General features: G+C 39.4%; 1 protein-coding gene across 1 annotated transcript; it reads right to left on the bottom strand.

Annotated features, from left to right (window-relative positions):
* Nucleotides 1-3,332: 3,332 nt before the first annotated feature.
* Nucleotides 3,333-16,931, bottom strand: rdh10a (retinol dehydrogenase 10a). The gene is made up of 6 exons (XM_051882837.1): nucleotides 16,224-16,931; nucleotides 15,165-15,400; nucleotides 7,148-7,246; nucleotides 5,265-5,410; nucleotides 4,797-4,928; nucleotides 3,333-4,700 (listed from the first exon to the last, which is right to left on the bottom strand). The coding sequence occupies exons 1-6, from the start codon at nucleotides 16,510-16,512 to the stop codon at nucleotides 4,577-4,579; spliced, it is 1,026 nt and encodes a 341-aa protein (XP_051738797.1). The 5' UTR covers nucleotides 16,513-16,931; the 3' UTR covers nucleotides 3,333-4,576.

Raw genomic sequence — 16,931 nt, 5'->3', positions numbered from 1 at the left:
TTACTGTAGCTGTGGGAGTTTTGATGTGTCAATATTTCTCTGTCTTTGTATTCAGTAATCTCAGTACGAACCATCAGTCAGGCCAATTACCAGACTCAAACGCCTCCACTGCAGGCTACTGACGTCTATTGCCTTAAGATCAGAGCTTTTCAACACTTGAAGACCATTGGCTGCCCAAAAAAGTGGATATCTGCAGTGCCTGTTGCTATGCATTTGTGAATGACTGCGACCTATTATAAGGTGTACAAAACGGAATCTAGTGGTAAGGGGAACTTTTAATAGTTTCTAAAATATACCAACGCGTTTCAGCTTAAGAGCCTTCCTCAGGGTATACAACAGACAATACATAAACATTTTGGCTATATTTGATGAGGATGTATTCTGATTGGGTGATTGTTTCATTTCAGTGATTACCTTTTAATCAATTAGTGTGTTGTCTTGAGTGGAGCTTGTCAGCTGTGATTAATTTTCTTTGTATGAGTAACTCAATATGCAGATGTTTTCTTTAAATGTTCATGTATTGTCTGTTGTATACCCTGAGGAAGGCTCTTAAAGGGTTAGTTCACCCAAAAATGAAAATGCTGTCATTAATTACTCACCCTCATGTCGTTCCACACCCTTAAGACCTTCGTTTATCTTCAGAATGTAAATTAAGATATTTTTGATAAAATCCGATGGCTCAGTGAGGCCTCCATTGCCAGCAACGTCAGCGAACCTCTCAAGATCCAGAAAGGTACTAAAAATATATTTAAAACAGTTCATGTGACTACAGTGGTTCACCCTTAATATTATAAAGCCACGAGAATACTTTTTGTGCGCCAAAAAAACAAAATAACGACTTTATTCAACAATATCTAGTGATGGGCGATCTCAAAACACTGCTTCATGAAGCTTTGAAGCTTTACGAATCTTTTGTTTTGAATCAGTGGTTTGGAGAAACCAAAATCATGTGATTTCAGTAAACGAGGCTTTGTTACGTAATAAGTGTTCGAAATTTCAATAGTTCACGTGACTTTGGCAGTTTGATACACGCTCCGAACAACTGATTCGAAACAAAAGATTCGTAAAGCTTCAAAGCTTCATGAAGCAGTGTTTTGAAATCCCCCATCACTAGATATTGTTCAATAAAGTCATTATTTTGTTGTTTTTTGGCACACAAAAAGTATTCTCATTGCTTCATAGTCACATGAACTGTTTTAAATATGTTTTTAGTAGCTTTCTGGGCATTTGAAAGTGTTAATTATCTTGCTGTCAATGGAGGCCTCACTGAGCCATAGGATTTTATCAAAAATATCTTAATTTGTGTTCTGAAGATGAATGAAGGTCTTACAGGTGTGAAACGACATGAGGGTGAGTAATAAATTACATAATTTTCATTTTTGGGTGAACTAACCCTTTAAGCTGAAATGCATTTATATTTTTTTTTAGAAACCATTAAAAGCACCCCTTACCACAAATGTTGCTGGATTCCCTTTTGTACTTTTAATGTTGTTTGTTTCCAAGCACCTTGTGAGCTGGTAAAGTCATGCCAGATCTAACTTTACTAGTACTTAGCCATTATAAAGTGACCAGGGGCCTCATTTATAAAACGTGCGTACGCACAGATTTGATCTTAGAGTGTGCATACGCTTAAATCCACGCCAACGCTCATATTTATAAAAACAGTCGTTGACGTGGAAAAGTGCTTAGACCCACGTCAGGGTCTGAGTAGACTTACACACTTTTCCTGGTCAGATTACTGCAGGTTTTTGGAAACCTAAGCTATTCTTGCAGTTCGCCAAAGATTTGGACGATGACTGGTGATCTTTTATATGTAAATGACATTAATTTAGTATCGTTTAAAACGCGGAGAACTGAAACCATTCAGCTGCACGCAAGTTCAAGATCATTTGCGATTCAAAGGTTTCACATCTGAAAGAGAGGCGTACGCTCATTTTCTGTGTGTACGTTCATTCTATGAATCACACGTATGCACATCGGAGAAATGATCTTAAGATCAAATTTAGGACGGTTTCTGCGCAACATTTTATAAATGAGGCCCCAGATTTCTGAAATGGAAACATTTCCCAGTTCAGTGGTCTAAATGTAATTGAAATCTCACTTGGTATTATCTAGGAATTAAAAAATGGGGATAATGCATTTTTATGTTTTTGTTTTTTAATTGTGGGTTCCATAACCCATGTTTGTGCTTTCAGAAGGCCTTTTTTTCCAGTGTATTCGCAGGGTGTACAGTACAGTACACCAAAAAAAAAAAAAAAAAAAAAAAAAAAGGTGACGTCTGGTTAACCTAACCCATTAGCTTGAAGAAAATGTCTATGACATTAACACAAGGAACTGGAATCTGCATCATTTTAATCATTTAGTAGTAAATAACAGTAATAAAAGTAGGCTAAAAATAATTCAAATTTTATGTTTTTGAAAGAAGTCTCTTAAGCTCACCAAGGCTGCATTTATTTGATCAAAAATACAGTAAAACTGTGAAATATGATTACATTTTGATGTATTTTAAAATGTTTTATTATTGTGATGGCAAAGCTGAATTTTCAGCATCATTACTCCAGTCTTCAGTGTCATGATCCTTCAGAAATCATTCTGATATGCTGTATCAATTATTATTGATGCTCAATTATTAATTAGCACAAATGTCAGTCTAGCCCAAAAATGCATTCTGTTTGAATAGACCCTAAAAATACAAGAATTCTTAGACATGGTTTTCAGAATGGCACTCAGCATTACTATAGCTTGTTTTGTGAAAGCACACATTTTGGTTCACCACACCCACTCAACATACAATAGTTCTGTCATATTTTTAAATAACTCCTTTTATATGTAATTCACTGTTTTGTGACAGTGATTCATCACTTATGAAACACTCAATCAGTAGTAGAAGTGTAAATATGAGGCATGGTCATTCACAAGCTTAGCAATTGAGGAAAGGCCTCCTCTCTTCCTGTGATGCATTTCCCCTTGAGGTAAACGCACTTCACAATCCCTTTCACAACTTAGAATAACAGGCATTTTGGCTTGAATGGAACATCTGAGTCAAACAATTGTACCACAAATCCCACCCATATGCTCTATGATGGACAATATTGCTATATAAGTGTAGTTCCCTTCTGTGAGCTTTCAGTTGCAGTATATCACATCTCTTGTGCTTGTATAAGTTATAACAGGGATGCACTCAGGAATTTACTTACTAGAAAAGTTGGCAAATACTAAAACCTACACTTTCTGTGCCAAGTTTCTCAGGAATTTCTGGCATTTTGCTGTTGCTGAGAATCAGGCTTATGAAAAGACACTGCAGTTTTGACTAATACACAAAAACCAACAAATAATCTAAATCATTTTATTAATTTAAGTTAGGTAGAGACACTAAACATTGGAACCATGTTGTGTGCTCCTATATAGAGCACTCTTTAGGAAAGTTACAAAAAGAGTATTTATGTCATACTGTTAACAAATGGCAAAAATGAAGAGGTAGAGATTTTAGGCTCATCACATGCCTATTGGAATGTAGTTTAAACTCATGTGTTTTGTCATTTTTTGCCTAAACATATAACATATCTGTGGAAACTCAATGGTTCAGGTTTGCATAAACAAAAAGGAAAAACATTAAATGAACAAATGTGTGTGTACATCGAAAATGCATCATATTCAGATGATGACAGCATCCTCATGTTATTGACTGAAACTGTCAATCAATTCAATTTCAAATTCATTTTAGAAATTGCATAATGAATCAATTATTTAAAAAAAAAAAAATGTTATGTGACCAAAAACAGTATTAAGTTGATGCGCAAGTTCAAAATGGGGAACATACTGAATATAATATTCATTGACAGAAGAAAATCAGGCCATCCCTTTTGATTGACATTGACATATACAAAATACCATAAGCCTCTGTCTTAAAGAGTAAAAAAATACACTTCCTTCCCACCAGCAGCTGGAAACAGACCAGCGTTTTACCCACTTCTCATGATGTCAACAAAAAGAAATGAGGAGGGGGGGGAATACAATGCAAAATATTTCATCTGTAACATCACATGGTTCCCTTTCGGACACATGATCTCCTGCCGCTGCCTTTAAATGGATCGAATTGGGGACGGAGTGGCGTTGTGCCACATTAAATGGTGTAGATAATGTTGGCAGTGTAGAGGAAAGTAAATACAGTGCATGTCTACACACAGACAAAACAAAAAAGTGACAAGAATTTACTGTTCGTACAGTAACATACTGTATAGTTTCACAAAGACGCTAGATAATGCTGGTGACTACATTACGTAAATAGTTAATTACTGAATAGCTCATGTATGATTTCAAAACTATTGACACAGTATATAGATGGATGGTTTCATTAAACAAACCTTTAAAAAGACAACACATAAATCAACAAATAAATCCTTAGTGTAGTACACAGCTTTCTTTGTTCCAGAGGAACAATATGGTAAACCTTTGCATCTGCCAAATGCAAGTGCACCAGTCTAAACGCAGTCTTTTCACTTCCTTCTGCCCTCTCAGTGGTCTTATCCTCATGCGGGTTAGAAATGTACCCTTTGCGGGTTAGAAACGGCACGCTCTAGATCCCATTCTTTGCCTCATTGTTGTTCATCGCCTCTTTCCTCTGAGCCAGGAAGGGGTACATGCACTTATCTGCACCCAGGAACCGGTACATACACACGATTGCTTCGAAGGGCAAAATGCTAGAAAACACAAAACAAACGAGAATATGTTACTACTGATTGTTCAGACAATCTGGAAGCATTTCAAACTCCAGTTTTGGGACCACCCATACCCACCTTTTCATAAAGTTGACCATGTATACAATGCGAGGCGTGCAGATCATGGGCTGGTCTGTCAGGATGGCCCTCATAGACTGTTTCACACAGAACTCTGGTCTCAATGGAGGGAGAAACGGCTCAATCTCTTTCCTGACCCGCCCAGGCGAAAGAAAGGAAGGGAGAGAAGGAGAAAACATGATGATTAAGAGTCGTCTTTGTTTAATAAAGTCAGCCCAAAGTGCTCCGCCAGTCAGAGCAAGTCATTATTGAGTGGAAACAGATCCAGCATGCACCTTCTATTCAAGTGGAAGCCCCTATTGTGCGCATGAAAACCCAAGCTGACAGTGACATGAGAGGCCACAAGCAAAGCTACCCTGACTGTTGTTAAGCAATGTCTACTCGAACTAGATACGCATTGTGTCGTTCGCTCCTTTTAGTGGCCATCTGAAACCCAATCGTGACATTTGGACGGCTCCTTTCTTTTACCTTATTCTGCATCCTCTGAACATGCCCGTGTCCACCAGGTAAGGACACACCAGCGTCATCTTGATACCGTCCTTCTCCGAAGCCTTGATTTCGTGGCTCAGGGACTCGTGGAAGCCGATGGCACCGAACTTGCTAGCGCAGTAATCCTGAAACCAAGAGGAAACAGAGTTTGGTGAACATTATCAAGCTTCCCGAGGCGGTTTTCCTGTAATAGCACGGGAGCGCTGGGATCTACGGTTTCATTAGCATTCTTCTGTTGTGTATGGAGTATAGGTAGAGCCGCACGGGAGGGTTTTGATGTGGTTCGCGGTGGACGGGATCTTCAGAACAGAGTGGGCAAACACAGATGCGTGTAGATAAACACTCACTCGCAGCGGCTTGAGTCACTCCAATAATGCAAACCATAAAAAGTCACATTCAAGGAAACATAATAGGTCAGACAGTGTGACTGGGCTTCTGGGACCCTTTGAAGTGAGAGTAAAGATGAGGGCTTGTAAAATAGAAGTGCACGTACAGCTAACAAAACAAAAAAGGTAACGTTTCCTCAAAAGGCTGCTGGGAAAATGACACCAGTTTGGACAGCAGTGAAAGAAGAGGATTGTACGTGTACTAGACTCCAAGAGATCCCTCACATACACAGGCTGGTTTAACTGATTAAAAGGGACTTTTTAGGCTACTCCAACACCAATGAGAGATTTAATTTAGAAAAAAGTGTTTTTAGCAACTATGTGTACACCATTGTGTACATCATGTAAAGAGCAATTCACACTGAATCAAAAGATGGCGACGACCAACAGCAGCAGACACTTTGTCTGGTTTTGTCGGATCAGTGTTACCACTGTCGCAGTCTGTTGCCATTGGTCAGTGCTTGTTTTCGCCGATTGAACATGTTCAATTGACGTTTGTTGGGTATCTTCGCAACGTAAACGGTTTGTTCTCAATTGATATTGTTCATTGAAGCTTACTGTATTATGTAGAACTAGAAGAGTAGTGTGAGAAAGAGATCGATTGAGCGAGTTTATTACCTGCATTCAGATTTAGCATTTTCCTTCAGGTCAGTCCAATGTTCATCATAAAAAATCTGTTTAAATGTCCGATGTATTATCTTGTCCTTTTAACAGTTAAGGGGTTTTCCCGTGACTGACAGCGCTAGTCAAAGCATTTGTCAGTTGCGTCTTGTTCCGTGTTCACAACAATTCAGTCTTTTCAAAGTCTTCGCTACTGACTGACACACTCATAAATCCATCCAATGGCGTGAAAATGTAACTTCTGTTGCGGTTCACGGTCAGGGACTATTTTTTCCGGCGGAAGGAAGGCTTTTAGTGCAAGTTTGCTTCATGAAAGTTGCATTGATACATATTTTTGGCTTTAATATTTGTATTGTGTGTTAATCGTTTTATAAAAGCAATAAGGTACGAGAGGCTAGTGCTGTATTGTGAATAAGTCACGGCTGAAGGGCGTTGTTAGGCACAATGCGAAGCGGAGCCTCTTGTACCTTATTACTTACTTAACTGACATCTGTTTAAGGGCTGATATATCCATCAACTATTACTTCAAAAACTTGTCATTAAAAACTCACATTTTTAAAAGTACAGACATCTCTGTACCTTTTGGTGTTATTGGTGTAGGTGCACAATATTATCAGTATGTGTGAAACACCATGGGATCATGGGAATTTTGTTTCTGCAACAGGTAGGCCCAGAGAAACCTCTGAGCATCTCTCAGTGTTAGCATGCTCCTTAATTGGCGTGGAGCGCTAGGCGTGCTGTGCGCCGTGCCGAATTTCCATGCCATGGCGAGCCAACGCGCTGAAACTCTCCAAACACGCTCTCTTTTTATTTCAGTCTGCCAATAGATTTATGTGATGGATGCTATGTACTAACCTCCACACCAGCTGTGCTGAAAAGTCCCAGTGAACTGGCAACTGTCACAATGTGGCCATGGTTCATCTCTAGCATCTTGGGAAGAAATGCCTTGGTGGTCTGGAAGAGGAAGAGAGAGAGAGAAGGAGGGGAACAAAGACAGTTATTTTGCTGTTGCTGTTCGTCTCTGCCAAAGCCCTTTGATCCGTTTTTTTTCCTCCTCCCCGACTAATAATTCACTGAGACTAAACACTCATCTCCCTCATCCTGCTGGGGGAGTTTAGAAACACAATTCCATTACAGTCTTAAAGGCCATTTACAGGGAGCTTGCTTTCCACATGCACTTAAAAGATTAATTTATGTACAGCTCAATTTGTTTTGGTAGTACTCGTTTTTGAGAAAGTTTTCATTTCTGACATGGTTTAACTTGGAAGGGAAGCAAACTACTTTAATGGATGAAGTATCGCACCAGACTTTGGGGTGGTTTCGTATTGGTCTGAAATGGCTTATTAAAAAGGTGAAAAGACCACTTGCAAGTTCACAACAAGTGGTTTGTCTGTGGTTTCCTTTTCTCCCACAACGAGTTGGTCCCAAGAGTGGCATCTCAGTATCAAGAGCACAAAGCCCGAGCGGCATACTCACTCACCACTGTCACCACAATACGGCTCAAGACCACAACACCACCGCTGTAGGTCAACAAAGATGGGAAACAAACACCACCTTTTTAGCCTGGATTACACATTAGCATTGGAACGATTAAAGGAATAGTTCATCCGATAAAAACAATTTACAAATGAACAAATAAACCAAAGTTTATGTGTTAACCACTGTGACAATCACAGAGTCAAGGAGTTGAACTGTAAAACCAAAACAGAACAAATCTTTTAGGTTTTGTAAACCATTCTGAAAAAAAAAAAATCAATCTCAAAAAACAACAATTAATCCGTAAAAAGTCATATTAGTTTGCAATGACGAGTGATGGTTTTCATTTTTTAAGCTTGGTTTAAAATTAATACAACTTGGCTTTTAGTTAGTACAAGCTAACTGAACACTTTCTGGACTAGATTGGTTAACTTTTTTCAGCTGCTCTGACATCTTGCCTGGCTGTTATTGACAGTTTCTTTCATTCTTTTCAATGAATCAGTGTCATCTTCCATTTTCGCCTGATCCCGGCTGGACAAAAGACAGTGATTTTTTTTTTTTTTTTTAAAGAACACCACACACACAATCATGCCTCATCTTCCATTCTCTTTAGACCCAGAGGAAGTGAGGGGGTGGACACAACAATGATGAAAAACATGACCGGCGTCATCCATTTACTGCTCTCTTAGAGAAGATTTGCCGTACAAGCCCCACAGAACCGCCTGTGGCTTTATAGTCAATCCTCAATGGAACACGAAGCATGCTATGAAAAAGAAAAACGTGTGAGAGCCAAGAACAACAGAGCCCCTTCCAGAGGCCTTCAATGATATCACCATTTATAAACATGCCCAATAGAAAAGGACCTTGGCCACGCTTGAGAATGGTACCATCTTGCACGGTTCTGTATGCGTTTCGCACCTCTGCCAGCCGTCTCAACACGTCATCTTGACATGTTGTTGAAATATGGAACTGGAATCTCTCAAATTTACTTCCACTGACTTCACTCTCATGAGGCAATCCACTCGTGCAATTGAGCGCTGCGGTCCACATGCTACGCGTTTAATCCCTAACGATAAGAGTAAACTGTGTACTTTTCCAGCGCATTAAGTGTAAAATTGCTCTTAATATTCATCTCATTGTGTTGGGGGGTTCCTTCAAGGGAGCAGACTTGGACCGGTTTGAATCTGTACTTGTGCCTTGCATGCCAAACTGATGGTAAGTATGCGTGCAAATGAAGCATTAGGATAGATTGGGCCTGTAGTGCACAAATGCCAACATCTTCCAAACACCGCAATCTACAGTATTAAAATTTGATTTGGAGAGTTTGGACTATGTGCTGCTTTTAGTTAGTACAAGCTAACTGAACACAGATTAGACTAGCATGATATAAGACAGAAAGTCAAGATTCAGGCAATTGAAAGTCTCTCTTGCATCCAGTGGGGAAATACTTTTTTAAATTACTCTTGCTGCAGAACTTGAAGCCATTCAACTTGCGCTATCAATGAAAATGTGATGTGGAGAAAGAGAGAGACATTCATTAACATGGGAAAGCATTTCATTAAGTTGTTGGACAAGGACACCATAAAAGTAATTCAATCTACATTTACTTTGTATTAGCAAACACTTTAGCAAAACTTACTGTGCATAGACCACCTTGGATCCCAACAATTAGGCAGTTTGAGGGTTGAATCTACCAAACCAGCAACATTACAACCTCAACTCCTTGATCAATCAAACTCAGTGTTACATGTTGATGGGCTGGTAATGTTTGGGTTTGATTTTGGTCAATTAGCTAGGCTGGTAAATCAACTCAATGTTACCAAACTCAACATGACCAGTCTTAACTCAACTGGACTGGCTAAGTAACTGGGCTGGCAATTTTGACTGGCTAAGAAACTAGTCTGGTACCATTGGGTTTGATTTGGTCAAGCAACTAGGTTCAAATTGTAATCAATCCAATTATTTGATCAAGTAGCTGGGCTTGACAAATCAAACTGAACATTACCAGCTCAGCCCCTTGACCATTAGTCTATCACCCCATAACCTCTGAACTTGCAAAAATGAGCAGAAATGGCTTTGTAAAAACCCAATCTGCTATGGAATGAGGGGGCCGGCACTGATGTGGGCATGGCCTTGCTGACCTCTCAGACACAAAATGTGTGAAACCGAACAGAAGTTCATGTCTTAATTCATAGCTTCCGTAATTGCTTCTCAGCGCCTGAGTTTACGCTAAATTAACTTCCAACAGCAGAGAGCTTCCTTGGCCCTTGCAGTGGTTCTATGCCTGTTGTGCTCTCTAATTGATACAAGCTCAAGTGCATCGCTCCTCACAAAGCTCTTCACAGCTGCCGTGTCAGCCTGGATTAGTGCTAATGTTTGACCAATAGGAATATGCACAAATATTGTCACACAGAATAGCCCAGATGGCCGTTAATTAGAAGAATGTGGACAGACCAGAGAAATGTACCAAAGCATTGGCCAGATTGATGTACAGCCCTCAGACTCTGAAGCCCAGAAAAAATTAAGTGGGGGCTAACTGATACGCTGCTACTGTATGGCCAATGTCTCATTAAAAATAGGGGGCCGGATCTATGGAATTACTTTGAAAACCACAATTTGGAGCGTTTAAACATTATTCAAATAAGCCAAATAAAGCCATCGGTGAATCTTGTTGGCTGGGAGCTCTTCAAACATAAGCAGCCCCAAATCAAATAACGGGTACAGGTGCATTGATCTTGAGCAAGACCATCTAAAACTACTCAAGTAAGACCCTTCTGCCTGGCTGCTCCCTTTCTCCTGGTCTAGCAGGAATGCAGGCTGGAGAACTTGGCTCCTGTCGTTTGGCATCTTGTCAAGCTGATCCCTAGACAAGAAAGCAATTGTCACATAAGTGGGTCAGGCAGCAGCTCCCCATTACCAGCAAGCTTGTGTACAAGACTCTCTATCCCTTGATGCTTTTCTCTAGGGACAGCCCTGAGTCTTTTGCTTCAACCACGCTCACTTAGCAACTAGGAGGCTTTCACGGACACCACTGGGCCCAGGTGTGGAATGCACTGCTCACATATTGCCTATTATGGGGTCAATGTCAGAGAGAAAGAGAGAAGCTTACTTCGCTCAGCTCTCCAAATCTGACTAGACACTAAATCTGGTAATTTGCATCACTTAAACTTTTACTTCAAGTACCAGTCAGTCCGCCACAGTGCTACTCCTATCGGCTATTCTCAAGTTGGTCTGAAAGGGCTCAGCAGAGAACTCACTGGTCCTGGGACTAAAACACAGCTGTAAGTACAGAAAGAGTGAAGGGCCTCAGCTGAGCACAGACAGCCTGGAAGAACACCGCTCTGAGATAATGGCCTCACTTCCTGTTGGCTTCTCCAGTTTTGTTACATTCCCACCATGCTATCCAACAAAATAAAGATGATGTCCATCTGGAGTTTGCCCTTCTTGCCTTAAAGAGTTTCGAAACACAGCAGACCGTTGAAATGAAGGCGCTGAACCGACTGCCAGGTCATGTTTGAGACTCTTTAAGAGGATGACATGGACCTCTTGTGAAGACAGGCTAAAGAAACTTCACTATGACCAGAGGAAAGAAAACTGATATAAAATTAAAAAGATTTGGAAGGCAGTGGCTTCAATGCTCTATAAAAAAAAAAAAAAAAAAAAAAAAAAAAAAAAGCTCATGCAGTTAATGGATAAAACAAATATCTGAAATGAATTAAACCAAAACACACACACACACACAACAGCTTTTGTGATTTATTCTCTGTTCAGTATGGACAAAGAAATGGACACACCTGAAAGCCATATAAGCACATTATGGACAGTTTAAAGACCCCATGAAATGGTTTGACCAGAGTTTTCTTGTCTATGCTGACAATTAAAATACATCAGGAGGGACATATCAAGAAGGTGTTACTAGGGAGAAAGATTATATTTTAAAGGGTTAGGTCACCCAAAAATGAAAATTCTATCATTAATTACTCACCCTCATGTCGTTCCACACCCGTAAGACCTTCGTTCATCTTCGGAACACAAATTAAGATATTTTCAATAAAATCCGATTGCTCAGTGAGGCCTGCATTGAAAGCAAGTTAATTTACACTTTTAAACACCCAGAAAGGTACTAAAGTTATATTTAAAACAGTTCATGTAACTACAGTGGTTCAACCTTAATGTTATTAAGCGACGAGAATACTTTTTGTGCGCCAAAAAAACAAAACAAAAACGACTTTATTCAAAAATATCTAGTGATGGCCGATTTTAAAACTCTGCTTCATGAAGCTTCGAAGCTTTACAAATCTTTTGTTTCGAATCAGTGGTTCGGAGCGTGAGTCACATGCTTTCAGTAAACGAGGCTTCGTTACATCATAAGTCGTTAAAAATTTCAATGGTTCACGTGACTTTGGCAGTTTGGTACGTGCTCCGAACCACTGATTTGAAACAAAAGATTCGTAAAGCTTCGAAGCTTCATGAAGCAGTGTTTTGAAATCCCCCATCAATAGATATTGTTCAATAAAGTCGTTATTTTGTTTTTTGGCACATAAAAAGTATTCTCGTCGCTTCATTAAGGTTGAACCAATGTAGTCACATGAACTGTTTTAAATATAACTTCAGTAGCTTTCTGGCCGTTTGAAAGTGTAAATTTACTTGTTTTCAATGCAGGCCTCACTGAGCCATTGGATTTTATCAAAAATACATTAATTTGTGTTCTGAAGATGAACAAAGGTCTTACGGGTGTGGAACGGCATGAAGGGTGAGTAATTAATGACATAATTTTCATTTTTGGGTGAACTAACCCTTTAATTTATTAAATTTTCAATATTAAAGTTATTTTCCATCATTGACTGAATTTTGTTTAGCAGTGACGGAAAAATCTGAAGGCCATCTGTCATTTTGCCATTACACTGAAGGTGATCTATTGTAACTAATTTCCACCCATGTCTAGTTAGTGGCAAACGTGCATACAATTGCAAAAAATTTTAAATATGTGTGTATTTTCCCTTAAAAGACACAAAATAACCAAGCTAAAACGACAGTTTAATTTTTAAACTAATAAAATGAATAAATAACTGACCATCAGGGCCATCATCGCAGTCCCAGGCCCTATAATAGCTTACTCATGAAAATTTAAAAACTGTTTGTACCAGACCCATAATTTAAGTGACAGCGCTAAGCATCACATTAAGCATGTATATTTAAAACATCTTTTCTGTACAAAACATGCCAACACAAAATTAATTGTAAATGGGAAGACAAAAGAGAAAGAAAAAAAGGAAGTGTTGCAGTGTTACAAACCACATGCAAGCAGCAACCAATTAAGAGAACATGTTTGTGTAAGAGGGAAAAAGGAAAAGCAGTGTTGGTGCATTTCTATTCAGCTGGCTTGTGGCTTTAATGACCACATCCTCCGCTTGGTATTCGTTGCCTGTCCTTAATGATTAAGCTCCGCTTTCATCTTAAACCCCCACAAGAAACCATGCATTGCATAAAGCTTAAGCAAACACAACCAAAACCTTAATGAGAATCCCAACTCTACCACTAACAAGTGCATCTGCTACAGCACCACTGCGGCTTACACTGAACAACTTCCAAGTTAAAAAAAAAGAAAAAGAAAAATATAGATGGCAAAACACATGCTGTTACACTTAAGCTCAGTTTGTGTCCAGGCATTTTCATGCTTCATTAAATGGACTTGCAGTATTTAGTATGTGCTCATTCACATATTTGCCAATGTAAAAAAAAAAAAAAAAAAAGTGATATCGTAATGTGATATCTTAACACCCCAAGGCCATCAAAAAACATTTAGTCAAAGTAAAAGGCCCATCAATATTTATTAATATATTTACTTTCCAGGGGGTCTGGGATGATGTCAACCCTCACTTCTCCAAAAAAATATTAAAGGGTTAGTTCACCCAAAAATGATTTACTCACCCTCAAGTTGTTCCAAACCTGTATTAATTTCTTTCTTCTGCTGAACACAAAAGGAGATATTTTGAATAATGTCCATAAACAAACAGTTGATGGGACCCCATTGACTTCCATAGTATTTTTTTTTTTCCATACTATGGAAGTCAATGGGCTCCATCAACTGTTTGGTTACCCATATTCTTCAAAATGTGTGTTCAGCAGAAGAAAGAATTTCATACAGGTTTGGAACAACTTGAGGGTAAGTAAATGATGACAGAACATTTATTTTTGGATGATCCACCCCTTTAACCATCCTGTCGTGCTAATCATTAAAACATTACAATCCCCAACAGTCACATGCAAACAAAAACAAACAAAAAAACCCCTCCACAATTCTCCTCAACGTGACTTAAAACAAACAGCCCTACTACAGCTCACCCCACAAGGTGGTCTCAATAAGACAATGCAAACTACAGACAGGCCTTTTACGCATTTACTGGCAAGAGGTTAATTAGCGAGGCCAAGTGAGAATGGGCTCGTCCAAATGGTACTTCCCCAGGCAGGATGTGCTCTTCAATGGGCTTTAAATTAACAAACCAAGGCAGAGCAGATTGTTCCTGGTGATCTTACCAAAACCCCCTGCTGGAGTTGTCTTGCTCAGAGCTTGTTTATATCCACAGATCAGGGAGCTTTGGAGAGGACTATGTTGAAACGACAGGGGGCATGTTAATAAAACCCCTCTGAGTGGAACTATGTTTTTAAGATCAGTTCTGATGTTATAACTCACAGGGACTGAAATTGATGAAGTCAGGGAGGGTAATCTGATCCTAGATCAGCTCCTGTACTGATATTCTTACTGAACGCATGCCAGATCCTCATAATCTCACAGCCTGTGGATGTCTACTTTAGCAGTACATCCAGACTGGGCTGTAAATATTAATATTGGCTGCCACAAACAAAGGAATGAATGGAAACAAATGTATGATGGACTAAAAGAGAAAGGGGCCAGACAGGACAGGGATGACTACATGAGGAATATGCAAAACTTATTGGAGTGTTTTAAGGGGGGGGCCCCCCCCATCTCAGATGGCAGACATTTGTTTGCACTCAACACCAGACGGATTTAACGACTGAGCTTCTAAGTGGTTGATGTAACTGATTTTGAAAGAATAAACAGTGCTTTTTTAGCATACAAGTCAAACTTCACTCTGGCTTGTTATGAACATGCATGGAGCAAAAGATGTTTGCTTTCCAACTTGGCTCAAGCACAAATACCAGAGCAAAAGAAATGAGTATGTGCTGAACAGATGGGTGCATGAACAGTGGCATCATGTGATATAACACAATCACTAAAAGAGGATATTCCACTGTGTTTACCCCACTTAAAAAGAGCTGTACGTTTCCTTTATGATGCACATTGCAACTATTAGATCAGCTATTAGACAATGCAGTATACAGTTGTGTAGTGACAAAGTTAAATGAGACTCACCCAGAAGTGTGCATGGCAGTTCACCACCATGGTCCTCTCGATCAGCTCATCGGGGCACTCCAGCAGGTGGTGGCCGGACACAACACCAGCGTTGTTGATCAACAAGTCCACTTCACCGACCTCTCTGCGTACTTTCTCTGCTGTGGAATACACGCTCTCCCTCTTGCCCACATCAACCACGTACGTATACACCTGCGGCTGAAACGGAGGGACCTCTTCCACACCACCAACAGCTCCTGAGGAAAAACACATTGGATCATCATCATCTGAAATGTAGAAAACTACAAAACTCCCCTGTGTACCTCAAGCTTCATTTGATTACATGAATTTAACTGATTTAGAATCTGAAGGCATTTGGGGGAAAATCTCCGTCAAGTAGCCGATGATATTTTGAATGATTATTTAACCAAGATAATTGCAACAATAGGTAAGACAATAGACTAATTTTTATAGATAGATCGATATATGGTTGTTTATTATTATGTCTACCGATAGGTGGCACCAAAAGGTTGGTCTGAATATCGCCATTGCACCACTGTGTTCATTGGAGGTAAACAAACTTATTTGATAAATAATATTGTTTGCATAATTACACAGCTTTTAGAGCCATTCATTCTTAGTTTTGAAACATGTTGATTTTTAAGATTAACAATAATAAATTTTAAACAAAAATACATTTGACAACCCAGAGCGTAACAACTTAATGGGAAAAATAACAAAAATAAATTATATAAAACATTTTTATACTTTATAATATAATAAATATGAAAAATAATTTCATATTGGAATACATCATATACGTGTAGCCATTTGATTATTTAGCTATTATTGCCAATAAGGGGGGAAAAACTGCTCTGCATATCGGTTATTTGAACAAAACAAATGTTTTATACCTCAAAGATAGGCAAATATTAAAGGACTACACACAAAACAGGCTTAAATACCTATAAAGGCATAAACATAACTAGTCTGTCTGTCATAAATATATATATAATAAATAGTTAATTTAAATTTAAACATGTTAGTTCAGGTAAACGAATGTTAAATCATCCCATTTACCCTCTTTTGGCATCGGACTGTCTTGCTCTCTGTAGATCTGTCGCACCATCTCCGCAGTCTCCTCATTGCTGTGGCTGTTGATGTCCCACAGCACCAGTGTAGCCCGGCGCCGGGCGAACTCCTTGGCGAAGAGCCGCCCAAGTTCGCCGCCCGCCCCGGTGATCAAGCACACCTGTCCCGCTACGCTCTTCTCCTTCGGCCGTATGAGCCACTTGAGTCCGGCCATCACGATGGCCCAGAGAACTTTCAGAATGACCACGAAAAACTCCACAGCAATGTTCATCATCATGTCTAATGCCGTTCTGCGACTTTGTTTTAAATAAAGATGAACGTATCACAATGTTACACCTAAAAGACTAAACAACCTGAGTTCTGCCGTTGTACTGCTACCATTAGACTTTAATTTATTCTTTAACTATCCGCCTATTTAAAAAGGTTATGGGGTGAACATCCAATTAACCCCAACTGTCAGACAACTACTAATATACATAAACTCGTATCAACAAGATAACGCATTAAACTTTCAGAATATGAGCATCACAAATAAAAGCACTATTCTAACGCTACAAGCCTTGATAAATACAGCCGAGATTCCCGCCAGCGAATGCCCGTATGAAAACTGTCGTATCCCGGCACGGATGCGCGCGATAGCTGCCAGTGCTGCTCTATGAGAGAAATCGAGACAGACTGATCTCTTCGGAACCGCTG

This window comes from Ctenopharyngodon idella, chromosome 23, assembly GCF_019924925.1.
Source record: "Ctenopharyngodon idella isolate HZGC_01 chromosome 23, HZGC01, whole genome shotgun sequence".
NCBI classification, from domain to species: Eukaryota; Metazoa; Chordata; class Actinopteri; order Cypriniformes; family Xenocyprididae; genus Ctenopharyngodon; species Ctenopharyngodon idella.
This window is presented reverse-complemented; position numbering and strand designations above follow the sequence as displayed.